Raw genomic sequence first — 19,173 nt, 5'->3', positions numbered from 1 at the left:
AACGATAAAACAAATACAATCAGTATAGCAAACAAACAAACAAACAAACAACAGACAGAAGGAACAAGAAACCGATAGATAGCTCAAACTAAAGAACGATAGAACAAATACAATCAGTGGAGCAAACAAATTAATGCAGAGAACAAACAAAACAGACAGAACGAACAAGAAACCGATAGATACAGTATATACAGTTGAAGTCAGAAGTTTACATGCACCTTAGCCAAACACATTTAAACTCAGTTTTTCACAATTCCTGACATTTAATTGTAGAAAACATTCTTAGGTCAGTTGGGATCTTCGGCACCCTTTTTCTTCCAAACATAACGATGGCTATTATGGACAAACTGTTCTATTTTATTTTTTTCATTAGACCAGAGAACAAGATCTTTGTCCCCATGTGCACTTGCAAACTGTAGTCTGGCTTTTTTATGGCAGGTTTGCAGCAGTGGCTTCTTCCTTGCGCAGCAGTCTTTCAGGTCATGTTGATATAGGACTCGTTTTGCTGTGGATATAGATACTTGTCAACCTGTTTCCTCCAGCATCTTCACAAGGTCCTTTGCTGTTGTTCTGGGATTGATTTGGTTCATCTCTAGGAGACAGAATGAGTCTCCTTCCTGAGTGGTATGATGGCTGTGTGGTCCCATGGTGTTTATACTGGTGTACTATTGTTTGTACAGATGAACGTGGTGCCTTAAGACATTTGGAAATTGCACCCAAGGATGAACCAGACTTGTGAAGGTAAAAAAATATGTGTTTTAATGACTTCAACCTAAGTGTATGTAAACTTCTGACTTCAACTGTGTGTGTGTGATATATACATATATCTCTCTTTATTTTATTTAAAATATTTGGCCAATACCGATTTTAACACACATCTATAAGCCGATAACTATTTTTTGCTACTTACCTTTTTGTCTAAAGATCACAGTTTTATTTTGGAATTATGCTTCAAAACTATCCAAAGAGGTACAAAAGCTTTTTCACTTCACTAAAAAACTATTTCCAGTGAACATGGATTGGATCTGTTGAACACAGGCCAAAAGTTTAAAGAGTGCCACAATGAAAGATGAATATAAGATAAAAATAGGTTTTTGCAGTTCAAAACAACGCACAATGTACATGTATGTACTGCATATAATAGAACATTACAAATTCATGCTATGCATATGTTGGGCAATTCCACAGAAATGTCAACCACATAATGGAAAAATAAAAAGTTAACCAACTGAATAAAACCATCTTTTAAATTATGTATTATAGTGGAATAATGGACAATGCTATCCAGATCGCTAGAGGGCGCCGCTTGCTCACAGACTTTATTTTAAAACGCAGACATTTAAAGGTGCACTCAGTCATTTCTTCCTGATTAAAAAAGTTTAACTCCTTAACTCATAACTCCATGAAAAGTAATTGTACAAAATATGTATAAAAACATAAAAATTAAGACTCCAATCATATCAGAAACCTACTTTTAAAGTCACACAAAGTGTGTTACTAATTCATATAAATAAACCATTGGTTTATCATATCAGCATGTTCATGCTTATAACTAATTTTTACATTTACATTTATGCATTTGGCAGACGCTTTTATCCAAAGCGACTTACAGTGCAGTTATTACAGGGACAATCCCCCCTGGAGCAACCTGGAGTTAAGTGCCTTGCTCAATGGTGGTGGGGGTTTGAACCAGCGACCTTCTGATTAAGAGCCCTATGCTTTAGCCACTACGCCACCACCACTCCAACTGCCGATACCGGTGCATCCCTAATCACGCGCACACCTACCCTCCCCCTCGGAACTATGCATGGGTCGTCAATTTGGACAGCGGCACACTACAAAATATCACAATAAAAATGTTCTGTGTGCAAAAGAACATTTCTTATTTGATTTAAAAAAATGTCCTTTGGTTTTGGGGTGAAATGTGACCGGGCATGATGTTTTTAGTTAAATTCACCAGGAAGCTACAAAGTAAAGCTCTGAAACTGAATGTGCTTTCATCTTTAACAGAGTCACGTTATTTTGGGTATTCTGATAAGGGTCACGGACCAGACAGCAAAGACTAAAGAGCAAACACGCATTGTTGTGCAAACACAGATTTCAGCTTTCAGCGAATGAACGATCCGCTTTAGACGGCCCACTGAGATAAACAAACAAAAACCACACAAGTGACACACACAATGGGTTTAAACATGCGGAAAAGCTTGTTTTGCCTGTAAGCAACATTAAATCTAAATCACATCACAATATCGTTCATGTGTGTACTCATGATCTCTTGGGACGAGCAATAGTTAATCATAACAAGCATGTTAAAACGAGGGACAGGATATGACATCATCAAACAGACACGCTGGACTGCAGTGTCTCTCGGCAGGGGTTAGTTGTAAACGATGACCTGTGCACATGGCCTTGTTCAGCTTTATTTTCAACTGGTGCAATCTTTCTCTCACTCACACACACACACACACACACAAAGACAGAGTGGTCAGACACGCCTTCCTAACTAAAACATGACCTTTCACCTATTACAGAACAACACCAGCATCAGGTGTAAGTGGTGTGCAAGTGTGTGTGTGAGAGAGAGACAGTTTAATGTCCTTGCTATATGGCAAGTATGAAAGCATTCAGGAGGCTAAAGGCTACAGCCCCTAGCGTCAGTCGCTAGTGCACCTCTTGAGGTCAGGAGAGTGAGGTTTATACACATTGCACAGCTATCTACCAGCTGGCCTCTGTTACGCTCACCCCCCTAAACCTCACTCCCATCCGGGTCACAGCACCATTGTGATGCTCCTGTTCTACCCGCTCCATACGGGACTCGAACGGCTCATGGGAGGTGGGTGTGCTAACATGGAGGCTAAAGGCTACAGCCCCTAGCGTCAGTCGCTAGTGCACCTCTTGAGGTCAGGAGAGTGAGGTTTATACACACTGCACAGCTGGCCACAGTTACATACATAATATATATATATATATATAAATTTGATTTTGATGCGAACTCTATTTGATGGTGCGCACACGTACTGGCGTTTGCTGCATGCGCTCATGACTCCTTAGGAGTTTAGACCCATAAAGATGTCTTTATATTCCATCTCCACTTCTTTTTCAGTAATGTTCATCAAAACACATACACATGCGGTCGACTGATTTTCCAGCGGTTGAAGCCGATACCGGCCAGTGCAGTGCTGGTTTGACGACAGTGACGGACCGATTTTGAGACTGTAACTAAAGTTACAACTAAGGCTGATTATTGATACAGATTTCCTAATTTGATTCTAAAAAGCATATAAAGGCAGCATAAAAGTCAGAGGTGATATGACTGATTTGTTAAACATTTGTGAAAAAGTGGTACTGTCTCTTTAAGAAAGCCAGCATTTCTGAAAGGAGCATCTGTAAACGAGCGCATGTTAATCTGTGCTAAGCGTGATTAGACTTATATATGATGAGTGTGGTGAGAAACACATCAATATTTAAGTCCTTTTTTACTACAAATCACCACTTTTGCATTATTTGTCTCCTTTTGTTTTTGCCGATTGACATTCTACCTGCATATCGCCACCTACTGGGCAGAGAGGAGAATTTATAGTAAAAAGGGCTTAAATATTGATCTCTTTCTCCAAACACCTATCATATATAATTCTAATCGCACATAGCACAGATTAACATGCGCTCATTTACAGACGCTCCTTTCAGAAATGCTGGCTTTCTTAAAGCGACAGTACCGCTTTTTAACACATGTTCAACAAATCATACCAAATCAAAAATACCTGTAAATAGTACAAATTAGGTAATTGAACAACAAACATGTAACCAAAAAGTATATGCAATATACTGTCATATTTATTGTTTGAATACATTAAAAAGCTGATATTTTACAAATGATGATAAACTAATAAAATACAAATTAGTCATTTAATATTTTAGCAATGTACCAAGTTAGAAGGTCCCCTTCATATGAAAGCAAAAGGGACATTATAACTGAAATATACCCAAATTAATACACTTGTAATAGTAAGCTTGTAAATCAGAATCGAATGGGGAAATCTGTAACCCTAGTTGTAACTAAGGTAATTCTGCAGTTAACATGGTGCATTTTGGAGTACCATAGTAGAATAAAGGGACTTCCTCTCAGTCAGACAGAAACCCCACACGTGTGCACATAATGATGGTTTACTCCCATTACGGCTTATAGAGTTTCACTATTACACACCAGGTGTGTTTGGGACTCTATGGAAACCTTTTCTAAAACTGGAAGATCAGTTTGTGCACAGTAGGCCTATATTATATTTGTGTACGATGTGCAACAAAATTACAGGGGATGCAGTAAAGCATTCATGTGACAATGTTACACACTAATGTTTGACATGTTTTATGTTGTGTAACGCAAAGTTTTACATACTGTCAAAAAGTCCTGGAAAGCAGTATATACTGTGCAGTACGCTAGTATTCTATTCTCTCCCGGACTCCTTTATGACATCACAGAAATACCTCTCATTTCACTGAGCTGTTATGGAGTCACCATGTTATTTACCCAAGGCAATAAAATTCCTGTCTGTTAATTTTTCTTCTCTGTAATCAGTTCAGATCTGATAACAATAGAAAGAGAGCGAGTGACGGCATGCATCTTTACCGGCAGGAATGTTTCACAATGAAACAATGCTACAAAAACAACGTACAAATAGAAACGGTGACATTTAGAACACAATTTTAAACTCAGAATTCTAACAGAATGAAACAATGTCACACTCGGAACTCTCAAACCAGGCCTGTACAATTCATCAAGATTACAATTACAGCTGCCACAATTAATGAATCGTGTAAACTGTCAATTATAGCAGTCCGTGTAGGTCTACTCATGTTGCATCGAAATGTTTGATTTATTTTACTGCTTTGTAACCAATCACAGACAAGTCCGTTGCTTGCTTCCGTGTATATTTATTTAAAAATGTGGTTAATGTTTTGTTTATATGCTTCGAGGGCCAAAGTTGACTGTTTATGCAACTAGTCCTGATTTACTGATGCATTAAACAGCAATAAAGTCATTCAGGAACACATTTCTTAGCTTGTTTTGAACGTGTCGCCAACATAAAGATGGCATGCTGTTGATCCACCCACAATAAGTCATATTAATGTAAATAATATTAATTGGGAATAATTGCAATTGCAATATAACAGGAAAGAATAGAATAATAATCTTAAACTGACACAAAATTCAAATATTTTTGAATGTAACAATGTCTCACTTTAATCCTGGTGCATCACTAAAATAAAACGTTACTCAGAGGGCAAAAATGTCCACGTCAAAACACTGACATTATAATATTATTTTCCACTTTCACTGACTTAACCAACATCAGTCCTGATCATAACTACCCAATTTTCATTCATTTTCAGGAATTTAAACCTTTAAAGGGCACCTAATATGGAATTTTGAAAATTACCTTACATGTAGTGTGTAACAGAGATTTAAGTGAACAAAAACATCCTGCAAAATTTTATATATGAAAGTTCACCGTAAAAAAAGTTATTGTCTCTCAAAAGTAGGAGTCGACGCTGAGTCAATGTAAAGAATCGTTTTTCCAACGAGTCATTTTCCTTTTTGTTGTGACGTCAAGATGAAAAATTATCAAATTGGCCGCGCCCACTCATTGCGCGTAGACACCAGGGAAAACTTGAAAACATCATGTCGACAACAAGACGCTGTGTTCTGAAGTGCATATCAAAAGTGACCTTTATTTCACTGCCCAGGGACGAGCATGTGAAGAATCAGTGGCTAGAGTTTATATTTACAACTATACCACACAAGTATCGCCCGAACCTTGTGCTGTGTTCAGCGTCATTTTAATGACGATTGCTTTACGAACATGAACGCTTTCAAGTGTGGATTCGCGAGCCGGTTGATACTGAAGGAAGGTTCAGTACCAAGTTTATTTGGATCAGCTTCCTCCTCCGAATCACAACCTGTAAGTATTATTAATAATTGTTGCTTTTATGTGTTTTTTAGCATGCTTAATAAGTATTTGTGTGTGTTTTGTACGTTACGCTCAGCGCAGCTTCTAGGTCTCCAATGAAATATGTGAAATATTTGTCGATGTTATTGGAGTTGTCATAAAGAATAGAGCAATAACTTGTAGTAATGCAGTGCTTTACCAATATGTTTATGCGTTGGGCTAACGCAAACAATAACTGATTGGGTGTTTACCACCGAACTTTGGGCTATGATCGCTAACATAAATCAACTCAAATTCCTTCTCTGATTTTGATGTTTTTACTACAAAGCGGTGATGGGCGTTCCGATTCTGACAATCTCTGCACAGAGTATACCAATCACAACTGACTGGGTCATCTGACCAATCACCGCAGATTAGCGTCACGCAAAAGAGGGGTTTGGAAAAATGAGTCGTTGAACGAATCATTTGGGAGTCGGTGAGCAAATCAGGTAAACATAAATGCATATTATAAGACAACAAAAGTGTTTTTTGTCATTGCATGCATGTAAAACTGTTGTTGGGGACTCCCAAAACAATATTAGGAACATTTTAAATGCCATAATAGGTGCCCTTTAAATGGCAGTTTGTATATATAATGCCACTGTTGGTTTCACACACACACACACAGTTCTCAATCCAGACATACAAAATACCTCAAAAATCTGAGTAAAACAAGGTAAGAATTGAGAAAATACGATCCTAGTGAGATTTACATTTACAATTACATTTATGCATTTGGCAGACGCTTTTATTCAAAGCGTCTTACAGAGCCCTTACAATCCCCCCGGAGCAACCTGGAGTTAAGTGCCTTGCTCAAGGACACAATGGTGGTGGCTGTGGAGTTCGAACCAGTGTCCTTCTGATTACCAGATTACCAGTTATGTGCTTAGACCACTACATAGAATTCATGATTTTATGCTTTAATGGCACTGGGATCAAATATTGCAGTTTTAATGGGTTTCAATGGGGACATTTTTGTCCTGAAGTTCCTAAGTGTAACTATTTTGTGTGCACAGTGTGTTATAGATGTGTTAGTTTATGATGCATGTTTTAGATTATTTATTTATTAATAAATAAATTAAGCCAGCCTGGTCAGCTAAAAAGTGTCCAACCCCCCCTCTAAAACCGGCCAACTGACCAGTATGCTGTGTATTTTTGCAGCACACCCTCTCTCTCTCTCTCTCTCTCTCACACACACACACACACACACACACACAGAGAGAGAGAGAGAGACACACAGACACACAGACTTCCTCATTATAGATGTCTGAGCACGTAGCGCGCGCGCTTCAAAACATCTCAAATCACAAACTTCTCTGCTATCCGTTTTGAGTTTCTTCATTGCAACAAGTATGGAAACATTCTCCAGTTAAAGAGCAATGCACAACCGGTGAGAAAAAAAAAAAGTCTGCGATAAATAAATCTTCAAAAAACGTAAATAAATAGCGCTCGCGCGACTGTCACGCGCCCGAATCTGTTACTTCACATCAAATAAAAGGCAACACAACCTGAAGCGCTCCTGAATTACTGACAGTAAAAACAGACAACCGTATGACAATAAATGCACACACAAAAACAACTAAAACACTTACAAACTTCTTCTTGCTTTCTCCATCTTCATAGTTCTTCTTGCTTTTCTTGTCTTTATCTTTGCCGCCTTTGGGAGCGCCAGCGGACGCCGAATTTGGATCCATTGTTACAACTCTAGTTTTGGTCTTAACTTACTTATCTTCATACATACAGGACTGATTCTCCACATAGACTCTCTCTATCACTCTCTCTCTTTCTCTCTGCCCCGTTCAGAGGCGTCTGATCCCGCGGCCTGCTGCAACTCCCCGCCGCGGCCCGCGCTCTTCCTCCGCCACAAAGGAACAGGAGGGAAATTTAAAAACTAAACCCCCAAATTCCCAGCGGTGTTCTCTTTATTTGGAGCCGTTACGAGCTTATACTCTCTTCTGAAGTCCGTAGAGCCTCGTCATAACGCAAAGATCTCCGAGCATACCGTCCGTGTTTAATCGTGTAAGTTTGGCTCGACCTCTGTAACAACATACAAACTGCGCTTTATAACTGCAAATCTATCTATCAATCTAATCGATCACTCTGCCGAACTGTCATCAGTACATCCGATGATCGATATCATCTCCTTGTGCTCCATAGTAAAGAGTTCAGGTTCAAACTACAACCATATGAGATCAGCTGAAGTTTTCCGCTTTCTCTTCCTCTCTTCCTGTGTGCGCGCGCGCGCGCGTGTGTGTGTGGCAGGTCAGGTGGGAGGAGCCATTATGCGCACTACACACTCACCTGAGTCACAGGTAGACAAAACAATGACGCCTACTGACATTTAAACCAACTCTTACACCTTTTTGATATATATATATATATATATATATATATATATATATATATATATATATATATATATATGAAAAATATTTAATATATACATAAATGAAAAAATTAAATTATATATATATATATATATATATATATATATATATATATATATATATATATATATATATATATATATATATATATATAGTAATAATAGTAATAATGACATCATTTGACTACCTCTAAAAATATTTTTATAAATATATAATGTGATATCATTTTATATTATATCCAATATCATAATCTATCAAAATAGCAAAAAAAAAAATAAATAAATAAATAAATAAATAAATTCTTTGTAAGTATTAATAACAAATTATAGCATATAACATAATTAGACTACCTCTTAATAAACCTTATGTTATAAATATAAAGTAATGTAAATTTACACAATCAGCCACAACAGTAAAACCACTCGCCTAATATTGTGTAGGTCCCCCTCGTGCCACCAAAACAGCGCCAACCCGCATCTCAGAACAGCATTCACAATCATACAGAGTGGTTATCTGAGTTACTGTAGACTTTGTCAGTTCGAACCAGTCTGACCATTCTCTGTTGACCTCTCTCATCAACAAGGAGTGTCCGTCCACAGATATATACATGTATATATATATATATATATACACACATTGGTGGCCAAAAGTTTGGCATAATGTACAGATTTTGCTCTTATGAAAAGAAATTGGTACTTTTATTCACCAAAGTGGCATTTAACTGATCACAATGTAAAGTCAGGACATTAATAAACATGATTAATTACTATTACAATTTGAAAATCATGTTCAGAACTTCTTAAACTACTTCAAATATTTCTCATCAAAAAATCCTCCATGTGCAGCAATGACAGCTTTGCAGATCCTTGTTATTCTAGCGGTCAGTTTGTCCAGATACTCAGGTGACCTTTCACCCCACTCTTCCTGTAGCACTTGACCTTTCACCCCACACTTCCTGTAGCACTTGCCATAGATGTCTTGTCGGGCACTTCTCACACACCTTACAGTCTAACTGATCCCACAAAAGCTCAATGGGGTTTAGATCCGTAACACTCTTTTCCAATTATCTGTTGTCCAATGTCTGTGTTTCTTTGCCCACTCGAACCTTTTCTTTTTGTTTTTCTGTTTCAAAAGTGGCTTTTTCTTTGCAATTCTCCCCATGAGGCCTCCTGAGTCTTCTCTTTACTGTTGTACATGAAACTGGTGTTGAGCGGGTAGAATTCAATGAAGCTGTCAGCGGAGGACATGTGAGGCATCTATTTCTCAAACTAGAGACTCTGATGTACTTATCCTCTTGTTTAGTTGCACATCTGGTCTTCCACATCTCTTTCTGTCCTTGTTAGAGCCAGTTGTTCTTTGTCTTTGAAGACTGTAGTGTACACCTTTGGATGAAATCTTCAGTTTTTTGGCAATTTCAAGAATCGTATCACCTTCATTCCTCAAAACAATGATTGACTGATGAGTTTCTAGAGAAAGCTGTTTCTTTTTTGCCATTTTTGAACTAATATTGACCTTAACACATGCCAGTCTATTACATACTGTGTTAACTCAAAAACAAACACAAAGACAATGTTCAGCTTCATTTAACGAACCAAATATATATTTAAACTGTGAAGAGATTTTCTTGTGCCAAATTATCAATTTATCATGATTAATCAAGGATAAGTGATGCTGCTGTCTAGATTTGATCAAAAATGACTTTTTTCAAATAGTGATGTTGTGGTTTTATACATCAGTAATGTCCTGACTATACTTTGTGATCAGTTGAACGCCACTTCAGTGAATAAAATTACCAATTTCCTTCCGAAACAGCAAAATCTGCAGATTATTCCAAACTTCTGTCCACCAGTATATACTGTATATATATTAAGCACTTGTCAAACTGACTTCACATTAAAAATTGTACATAGATTCAGTTCTGATAATATCCTTATAAATAGTCAATTTGTGACTTCAAAGTATTTAAAGTTAATAAAATGTGACTATTATTTATTTTATTACTCCTGATATTTCTTTGAAATACGAGAAAGTAACGATTGTTTCTTTAGGTTATACGAGAGAACAATAAATTGATACATTCATCTTATTGTAGGCCTACAAATTTACTAACATTTTTAATTATGGATGAAGCTATTCAAACTTTAATCTTTTTTAATAGGTACTCAGCATTTCCTATTTAATATGAACAGAATAAATAAAGCAGTAAAATAAAACATATAATTAATACAAATTTCATGTAATTTGTGAGCAAAGTCTGCCACCTAGTGACAAGATGAGCAGCCATCACAGTGAGGGCCAAAGTGTTAAAAATGTTCTTATAAATAAAGTGAAACATGTCAAATCCCATCTTGAGGACATTTGAAGTTTTGTCTAGATGGAAGACCATCCTGTAATTGAGACTTGTTTCAGACCAGCCCCGTGCATAAAAGTCTAAAAGCAGAAAGGACCCTAATGACTTCACACTGTTTAAGACACATTAATAGTCTCTTTTCACGGCCCACATTTCCAGTTTCATTCACTTTAATGTAAGACTTAAGGACCACTGCATGCTGACACCTAATTAAATCATATCAGGTGTCAGTGGTAGTGGTGTAGTGGTCTAAAGCACATAACTGGTAATCTGGTAATCAGAAGGTTGCTGGTTCGATCCCCACAGTCACCACCATTGTGTCCTTGAGGAAGGCACTTAACTCCAGGTTGCTCCGGGGGCGATTGTCCCTGTAATAAGTGCACTGTAAGTCACTTTGGAAAAAGCGTCTGCCAAATGCATAAATGTAAAATGTAAATGTTATTCAGTGATGTGTGTGATTAACAAAACTCAGATGGGTAGTTGTGTCATGAAAGGGGAAAAAATTAATAGAAAAGCTGCATTGCATGTCTTGATCTTTAAGCAAACACACACGTGTTTCCTTCAAGACCTGCAAAATCCTCCCTGATATTGTCCAAAGAAGTCGTTGCATGTTTCATTGTAAAAGTGCTGACTCAAGTCGACCCAGTTCTTACATTGAGACATTATCATCTCCTTTGCACACACTCCAATTCATCCCGAGACCTCTTTTAAACACCCACCAGTGTGCAAAATCCTCTCAAATATCAGGGTGACAGAATATATGATAATGACAATTATGATAATTTCTCCCCAGCTTTATCAGTGATTTTATGTAGTGACACATTTTTCTGCGGTACTCACAACCTTCTTTCCAATTCTGACATATTTACAGTTTATTTAATGCAACAAAAAAGTAACAAAAGGAATACTGGGACCATTTTTGGAGGGTCTAAATGCTCTATAAGGGTCTATAATTTTATAAAAGCACTTACATTCTTACATTCTTCTGTTAAAGCTTTTATTTGTATTTGAGCTGTTTAAATCGTTGTTTTATGTAAGTGTAAGGGGGTTAAGATGGGCAAGGAGGAGGTGAGAACCGGCTTGTCAATATTAATAATATTTAATTAAAAGCACAAACATAAACACACACATGACGGACATGCCTGTAATTCTCTCTCTCTCGAACCATCGTCACCGGCCGCCTTTATCCCTCGCACGCCCCATCAGGCCGATTGGGGACCGGGCGTGCGACATTCTAGCCCAACCCCGCCCCCCTCCGCTCCACACTCCTCCTGGCGTTACCTCAGGCTGGGGTGCCACCGGCATGACCTACACCGGGAGGGGCGTGCTTTGCACCCCGTCAGGTCATACCTGCCTTCCTCGACCTGGGAGGAGACAGGAGGGAAAACAACAACAACAACAACAACAAAATAAGCGAGGGAAAAGGCCAACAAGGTGCGACAGAGAGAGAGAGAGAGAGAGAGAGAAGAAGCTCACTCACCGGTTCTCTGATATACCGTCGCGTGGTCCTCGAACACTTCACCACACTCTCCGGCGGACGACAGCCGCTCCTCTCCGGGTGAACCGGAGTCAAACCTCCGACCCCCAGCGGACAGAACGCCCCTCCGCTTTTCTTATCATGGCTAGCCACGGCTATCTTCCGGGGGACGGAGGAGCCAGGCCACCTGGAAGCGGAGGAATGGCCGCCAACCGTGAGGGGAGAAGGGGCTCCTAGCCGACCCCCTGGAGTGGTCAGGGCCACTGCCAGAGGCGAGGGGAGACCACTACTAGCCGCTAAACACGGCGGTGTTAAGAGAAGACCGCTGACTGCGAGGGGAGAAGGGGCTCCCGACTGCCTGGATTGGGAGAACCGCTGCCAGGGGCGGGGGAGACCCCTGCTGTTCCCCGAGAACGCGGCGGGGTGTTCTGTCCGCCAGGGGCCAGAGGACTGCCTCTGATCCGCCCGGGGAGGCGCGGCTGACGTCCATTAGAGGGTGGAGGAGTTGCCGGGGACCAAGCTATAGTGTATCAGCGAATTGGCGTGTAAGGTTTTTTTTCTCTCTCTTTCTCTCCCACTGCCGCTCCACATTGGCCTTTCTCTATCTTTTAAATTTGTTGGGGGTACTACACTGTTACAGGAAGTACTCCCTATTTTCCTCCCCTTCTCCCTCCCCTTGTCCCCTCCCAGATTCAGGAAGGCGGGTATGACCTGCCAGCAGACGGGGCGTAATGCTCCCCCAGGGAAAGGGGGGGGGGGGTACGTCATGCCGGGGGCTCCCCTATCTGAGATAATGAGGGAGGAATGTAACAGGGCGGAGGGCGGGCCGATTATCAGGCTAATCAAGCCTCCGAGAGGGATAAAGGCCGACTGAGGAGGATTGTGCGAGAGAGAGAGATTTACGGGCAGATGTCCAACACCTTTGTGTGTTTGTCTTTTTGTTTAAGTTTATCAATAAAAAAAAAATTATATCGTAATGCCGGTTCTCGCCTCCTCCTTTCCATTAATCCCTTTACAGTACCTTTAAAGTTTCACAGTAGGTCCTCAGGGTGCAATTATGTACCCAAAACATAAAGAGATACAAAAAGGCCCCCTTTAGGGTACCACCCCCCCACTGACGGCTTAAACAGTACCCTTTTTTTCTACCAGTGTATCTGTGAAAGGTTCCTTTAAGATTTATCTGTGTTTTGTGGGGATATCTGATACACACTGATCTGATCGAGGACTGTATCTTATAATACCTCAAAACATTCAGATATTGCAGTCATGGCCTTTGATTTATTCGGTCTTATTTGTGAAATGTTTGAAGGTCTCTTGAGAAAAGAGACACATCCATTTGTCTCGGTTTGATATTATAGAAACCGCCTCTCTTATCGAGTCACACCTGATTGTCTGCGTCTGTCATCACTGCTTGGCCGCATCGGATGTGGATTAGGACAGATATCAGATTGATTTATATCTCTGCTGGTGCTGCACGTCTTTCATAACTTCAGGAAAATAAAAAAACTCAGACTCAAACATCGATAGACAAATTAGACTCAGTTGGGAACGCTGCATGTGAAACCAGACTAATTACTGGTTTAATTAGCCATTTATCTTTTGCTTTCATCCAAAAGTGTCTTATAGTTCACTTATTACAGGTTCAGTGCTCTTAAAGTAATGCAAGGTTAAGATTTTTAAAGGTATAGTTAGGGCTTTTTTGATTTGTTTATTTGTCTTTTGGACCACTAATGAAGCATTTCAAAGCTTTACAGATGTGCATTTCTGAAATCCAAATATTAGATATAGGTACTGCATTAACTGAGCCATATGTGTCGCTTATTCTCAATAATTTACATTATTATTATTTATTATGTGAATACATAAAGGTACATTTATTCGTACTTAACCTCTGAGATACGTAATTGCAACCTGAGAGACATTGGGTTCTGCTAACGCATATGGGGAGTGTTCTTCCACATGACCTAGTTGAAACCCTTCTACAATCATGCTAATATTCTTATGTTGGTTATGGTGTTTAAACCCTGCCCTTATAGTGCCCTGCCCTCCACCTCTCCAACTCCACTTTTATCCTAGGCATCTTGCCCCACTTAAACATCTCCTATTAAAAGTCCCGGGGTACTTCAGAGCTTGAGTTGAAGCTGCTTCATCAAGCCCCTCCGTGGACAGCAAGTCAAATACGTTTAACCTAAATAGCTTAAAGATGATATGGGCAAACCGACTCGTGAAACTATCCGCTATAAAATCAGGCGTGAAAACACCATTCCTCAGATTTTTCTAACTGAGGGACAAAGAGCGCATCGCTCGCACCTCAAAAGAGTCATGAAGTGCGCCAGCGCAATGTCTCATTCCCTTCTTCTCAAGGATCCGAGGTTACATACATCACCGAGACGTTCCCTTACGACTCAGTACACTTGACATGACATTATGCTAATGCAGATGGGGAACAGAGTCCTATAACACGACATAAACTTCCAGAGAGGAAACATGACGCCGCAGTCCCGCGGGACGGCGACCAACATGAGTATGCCACAAGCGAGTGACCCTCATGTTGGGCCACGAACCCAGTCGGGAATGGAGTTTATTTATAATGGTAGTGCTTGTAACTTTTGGTAAACTACAATGGCCTGAATGCAGGCGGTTGTGTCAAATAATAGGGAGCCTGTACTCAAAAGGAGGGGCATAAGTATGAGTTTGGCGAATTAAATAGCAAGTGATCTAGACAGAGAGGACTTGTGAAGAGAGAGGCGTTACGTCTAGGTTGTAAAACCTTGCGAATGTGCTTTGAGAAGACCATCCTGCTGCAAAACATGTCTTGTAAAGACACCGTTCATCCATACCAATGAGGAGGCCATGTCTCTAGTTGAGTGTGCTTTAACACCAATTGGGCAAATCTTACCTGCGACTAGTAAGCCAGGGCAATCGCATCAACGATCCAGTGAGAAAGTCTTTGTTTGGAGATGGACGTTCCTTTCGTGCGTCATCCATAGCACACAAAGAGCTGATCAGACAGTCTGAACTGGCGGGTGCGCTCAATGTATGTGTGTAGCGCCAACACAGGGCATATCAAATGCAAGGATTGTTAATCATCCAAATTAAATGGAGAAGGGAAGAAAGCTTGAAGGTGAACCACCTGCGCTCTGAAGGCCGTGGTTAGAACCTTAGGCACATAGCCTTTTCTGGGTTTGACAGTGACTTTTGAAAGTCTGGGACCAAACTCCAGACATGAATTGTCGATTGATAGTGCATGCAAATCACTGACCCGTTTTACTGAGGCCAGAGCCAGCAGTAATGTGGTCTTAATAGATGTGCAAATCAACAAAGTCCAAAGGCTCAAAGGGGGGCCCTGCGAGTGCTTTTAGGACAAACGTTATGTCCCAAGTTGGGACTGTAGCCGGCCAAGGTGGATTTAGCCGTTTTGCTCCATTGAGCAACTTTATGATTAAATCATGTTTGCCTATAGTGGTGCCGGCTTCAGGTGCGTGATACGCAGATATAGTCACCACATAAACTTTGAGCGTTGACGGAGTGATTCCTGTGTCTAATCGCTCTTGAAGAAATAGGAGAATTTAAGGTATGGGGCAGTTTATTGGGACTTTGCCATGTGAAAAACACCAATCAGTGAACACATTCCATTTTAGGGCATAGAGGTGTCTCGTGGATGGCGTTCTGGCCTGCAAAATGGTGTTCATGAGTAACGCGTCAGTTCTGGTGCATTTAGTGCGTTCCGTTCAGGGACCACACATGCAGGTTCCACAGCTTGGGCTGGGAATGCCAGATTGTCCCTTGTGCTTTAGAGAGGAGATCCCTCCTCAGCGGTATTTCCCATGGCAGGCCGTCCAAAATCTCTATCTTTTCCGGAAACCATGACTGATTGGGCCATTTCGGCGCAACCAATAGAACCGCTTCCTTGTCCTTTTGGACTTTGCTTTTGACAGAGTGAAGGAGGCACAATGGGGGAAACACTTGTTTGGGTTTCACAGGCCATTTATGGGCCATTGCATCCACTCCCAGCTGGTCTTGGGACTTCGAGTACCAGAGGGGACAATGGGCATTCTCCACTGAGACAAATAGACCGATTTCTGCTTTGCCAAATATTTCACAAATCCTCAGGACAGTATGAGGATGAAGTCTCCATTCACCTGGTATCACCCCTTGGTGTGACAATAGGAGTGTTGCTGAGTCATTGCATAACGCTCAGCAAATTTATCCACAGAGCTGCCAAAGAGGCTGACTGGAGACACTGGAGCATCCAAAAGAGCGGCTTTTTCCTTGTCACGCATTTCCATGAGGATCAGCCAGATGTGTCGATCCAGATCTACCAGGTTGCTCATTGACTTGCCAATGGCCTGTGCAGTGACTTTGTGGCATGCAACAGCAATGTTTCTGCATCGTAGCCTTGCTCGTCTATTTCCTTGAGGAGCTTGGCTTGTAAGACCTGGTGCACCGCCATCGTGTGGAGTGCTGAACCAGCTTGGCCCACCGCTGAGTATGCTCTTCCAGCCAGTGCGGACGTCAGTCTACATGGCTTGGAAGGATGAATGGCGTGTGATTTCCATGCTCAGCTACACACCGGGCAGAGGTGTGTCACTACCGCCCCTTCCACAGGGGGTAGTTGGGCATATCCATTTTCTTCCCTGTGATCCACATTACAGAGGATGGAATAGCTGAATAGGGCATGTGCCAGGATTGTGACAGTTCTTTATGAACTTTAGGAAAGAACGGGCAGATCTGCATAGCGCGGTCGCTTAACTGCAAGGACCATTCATCAAGGCGAGATTGTACAGGTTCCTCTGGAGGAGACCACTCGAGATTGAGCCCTTGTAAGGACGCGAAGGCTCGCCCTCGTCGGGGGAAGGGGCGTTAGCGTCATCCACTGACCACTCACCTGATGCAGCGAGAGACATGACATCGTACTCATCCCCAGCGTCAGAACCGCCAAACGAGATGAGGCCATGCTCTCCTGCCAAGGGCTGGAAGTTGTGATACACATAATGTATAGGCAAAGATGCGTTATATGAAGATCAAGGGGCTCCGGGGCGTGTGCCGGCACAAGGTCCACTTCAAATTCATCCTGCTTGACCTCACGGCCCCGCTGTGCCTCCTCGTGTGATTAATTGGGTGTCACAGAAGAGGCGGCGATTCGCGAGTGATGCGTCTTGATACTTATGCCCTCGCAGTGAGGGCAGTCTGTCTCCATGAGCTGACTCTGCGAGGGCACGGCCCAGACAGTGAATGCAGCTCTCATGCTGATCTGACGGTGGGATGTGCCTCTTGCACAAGGAACACTTACAGAACGACATCTTTAAAAAGATGCAAACTCTATATATATACACAATATGACAATATCACAATTGCTTATAAGAATACACAACTCCTGCTGAAGCACTGTGGGGAATCAGGATGCTGAAGTGGCCCGTTCACCAGCGAAGCGTCAAGTGGCGAGGCGGAGTGATGTCCGCCAGAGCACTGCAGGGGAGTAGAGAGTCTTCTCGTTGCCGTGAAGATCCCCCCGCCAACTCTTGTAGTCGACAGCTAAGTAATAGAGGGCTTCTAGACAAGAGATGAATTGCTGTCTTGAAGGAAGGAGATTCTAAGGAATATATTTGCGTGCCTGCTTTTATAGCGGACAGCTTCGCGCCTAAATGGTGGGGCTCAAACACCACAGCCGATATTAGAATATTGCCGTTATTGTAGAAGGGTTTCAACTAGGTTGTTTAGAAGGACACTCCCCATATGCATATGCAGAATGCAATGTCAAGTGAACTGAGTCATAAGGGAACGTTTGTTTTGTTGGACCAGAAAAACTAGCTTCAAACCATGTGATACATTCGGTTTACGACCATTGAAAAACCTTATTTGTGGGCCATTGTGTCCACTCCCAGTGAGGCTTGGGACTTCGAGTCCCAGAGGGGACAGTGGGTATTCTCCACTCAGGCATATAGACTGATTTCCGCTTTGCCAAATATTTCCCAAATCCTCAGGACAGTCTGAGGATGAAATCTCCATTCAACTGGTTTCACCCCTTGGTGTGACAATAGGAGTGTTGCTGAGTCGCGCCGTAATGCTCTGCAAATTTATCCACAGTGCTGCCGAAGAGGCCGGTGGTGCGGAGAGTCTTCTCGTTGCCGTGAAGATCCCCCCGCTGACTTGTGTTGTCGACGGCGAAGTAGTAGAGGGCTTCTAGACAAGAGATGAATTGCTGTCTTGAAGGAAGAAGATTCTAAGGAATGGTATTAGCATGCACGCTATTATAGCGGACAGCTTCGCGCCTAAATGATGGGGCTCAATCACCACAGCCAATATTAGAATATTGCCGTTATTGTAGAAGGGTTTTTCACAATATATGCTGTTTCAAAGTGATAATGACGTCTGTTTCTCACACAAAACTATCTAATGCCTTCAAAAGACTTTGAATATAGAGCACGAGTCTGATGGACTACTTTTAAGGTGCTTTTTGTCCTTTTAGTGAGCTTTTTAGTGAGCTTGTTAGTGAGCTTGGAGTGGTGGTGGCGTAGTGGCTAAAGCACAGGGCTGTTAATCAGAAGGTCGCTGGTTCTAACCCCATGGCCACCACCATTGTGTCCTTGAGTAAGACACTTAACTCCAGGTTGCTCCGGGGGGATTGTCCCTGTAATAAGTGCACTGTAAGTCACTTTGGATAAAAGCGTCTGCCAAATGCATAAATGTAAATGTTTTCAGCCCCTGGTAAATTTAATCTGAAAAGAGCAGCATGAACATAGCAGCTTCTCGTTTTGTGTTCCACGGTAAAAAGAGAGTTATATGGGTTTGGAACGATATGAAGGTGAGTAAATGATGACTTTTTTTTTAATGTACTATCAATTTAGGATGTACAGTGATAAAAAAAAAAAAAAGGTGCACTATAAGCAAGTTTCCTAGGGCTAGTTTTTGCTTCTTATGAGATAAATATCAACAGGGTTTTATACACAATCTCAGACACAGACCGACATGAAA

At 41.3% G+C, this 19,173-nt stretch overlaps 1 protein-coding gene across 2 annotated transcripts in view; it reads right to left on the bottom strand.

The window, feature by feature from the left end:
- LOC127659714 (protein diaphanous homolog 1-like) overlaps positions 1–8,198 on the bottom strand; it is a 147,898-nt gene extending 139,700 nt beyond the window's left edge. For both annotated transcript variants that reach the window (XM_052149658.1, XM_052149659.1), the window contains exon 1: positions 7,577–8,198. In XM_052149658.1, the coding sequence (XP_052005618.1) occupies positions 7,577–7,678 (102 nt within the window). In that variant the 5' untranslated portion in view covers positions 7,679–8,198. The remainder of the gene's footprint in view (positions 1–7,576) is intronic.
- Between the last annotated feature and the right edge of the window lie 10,975 nt (positions 8,199–19,173).

Source organism: Xyrauchen texanus, chromosome 19 (assembly GCF_025860055.1).
Source record: "Xyrauchen texanus isolate HMW12.3.18 chromosome 19, RBS_HiC_50CHRs, whole genome shotgun sequence".
Taxonomy (NCBI): domain Eukaryota; kingdom Metazoa; phylum Chordata; class Actinopteri; order Cypriniformes; family Catostomidae; genus Xyrauchen; species Xyrauchen texanus.
Note: the sequence above shows the minus strand (reverse complement) of the source record. Positions and strands in the feature narration are given on the sequence as shown.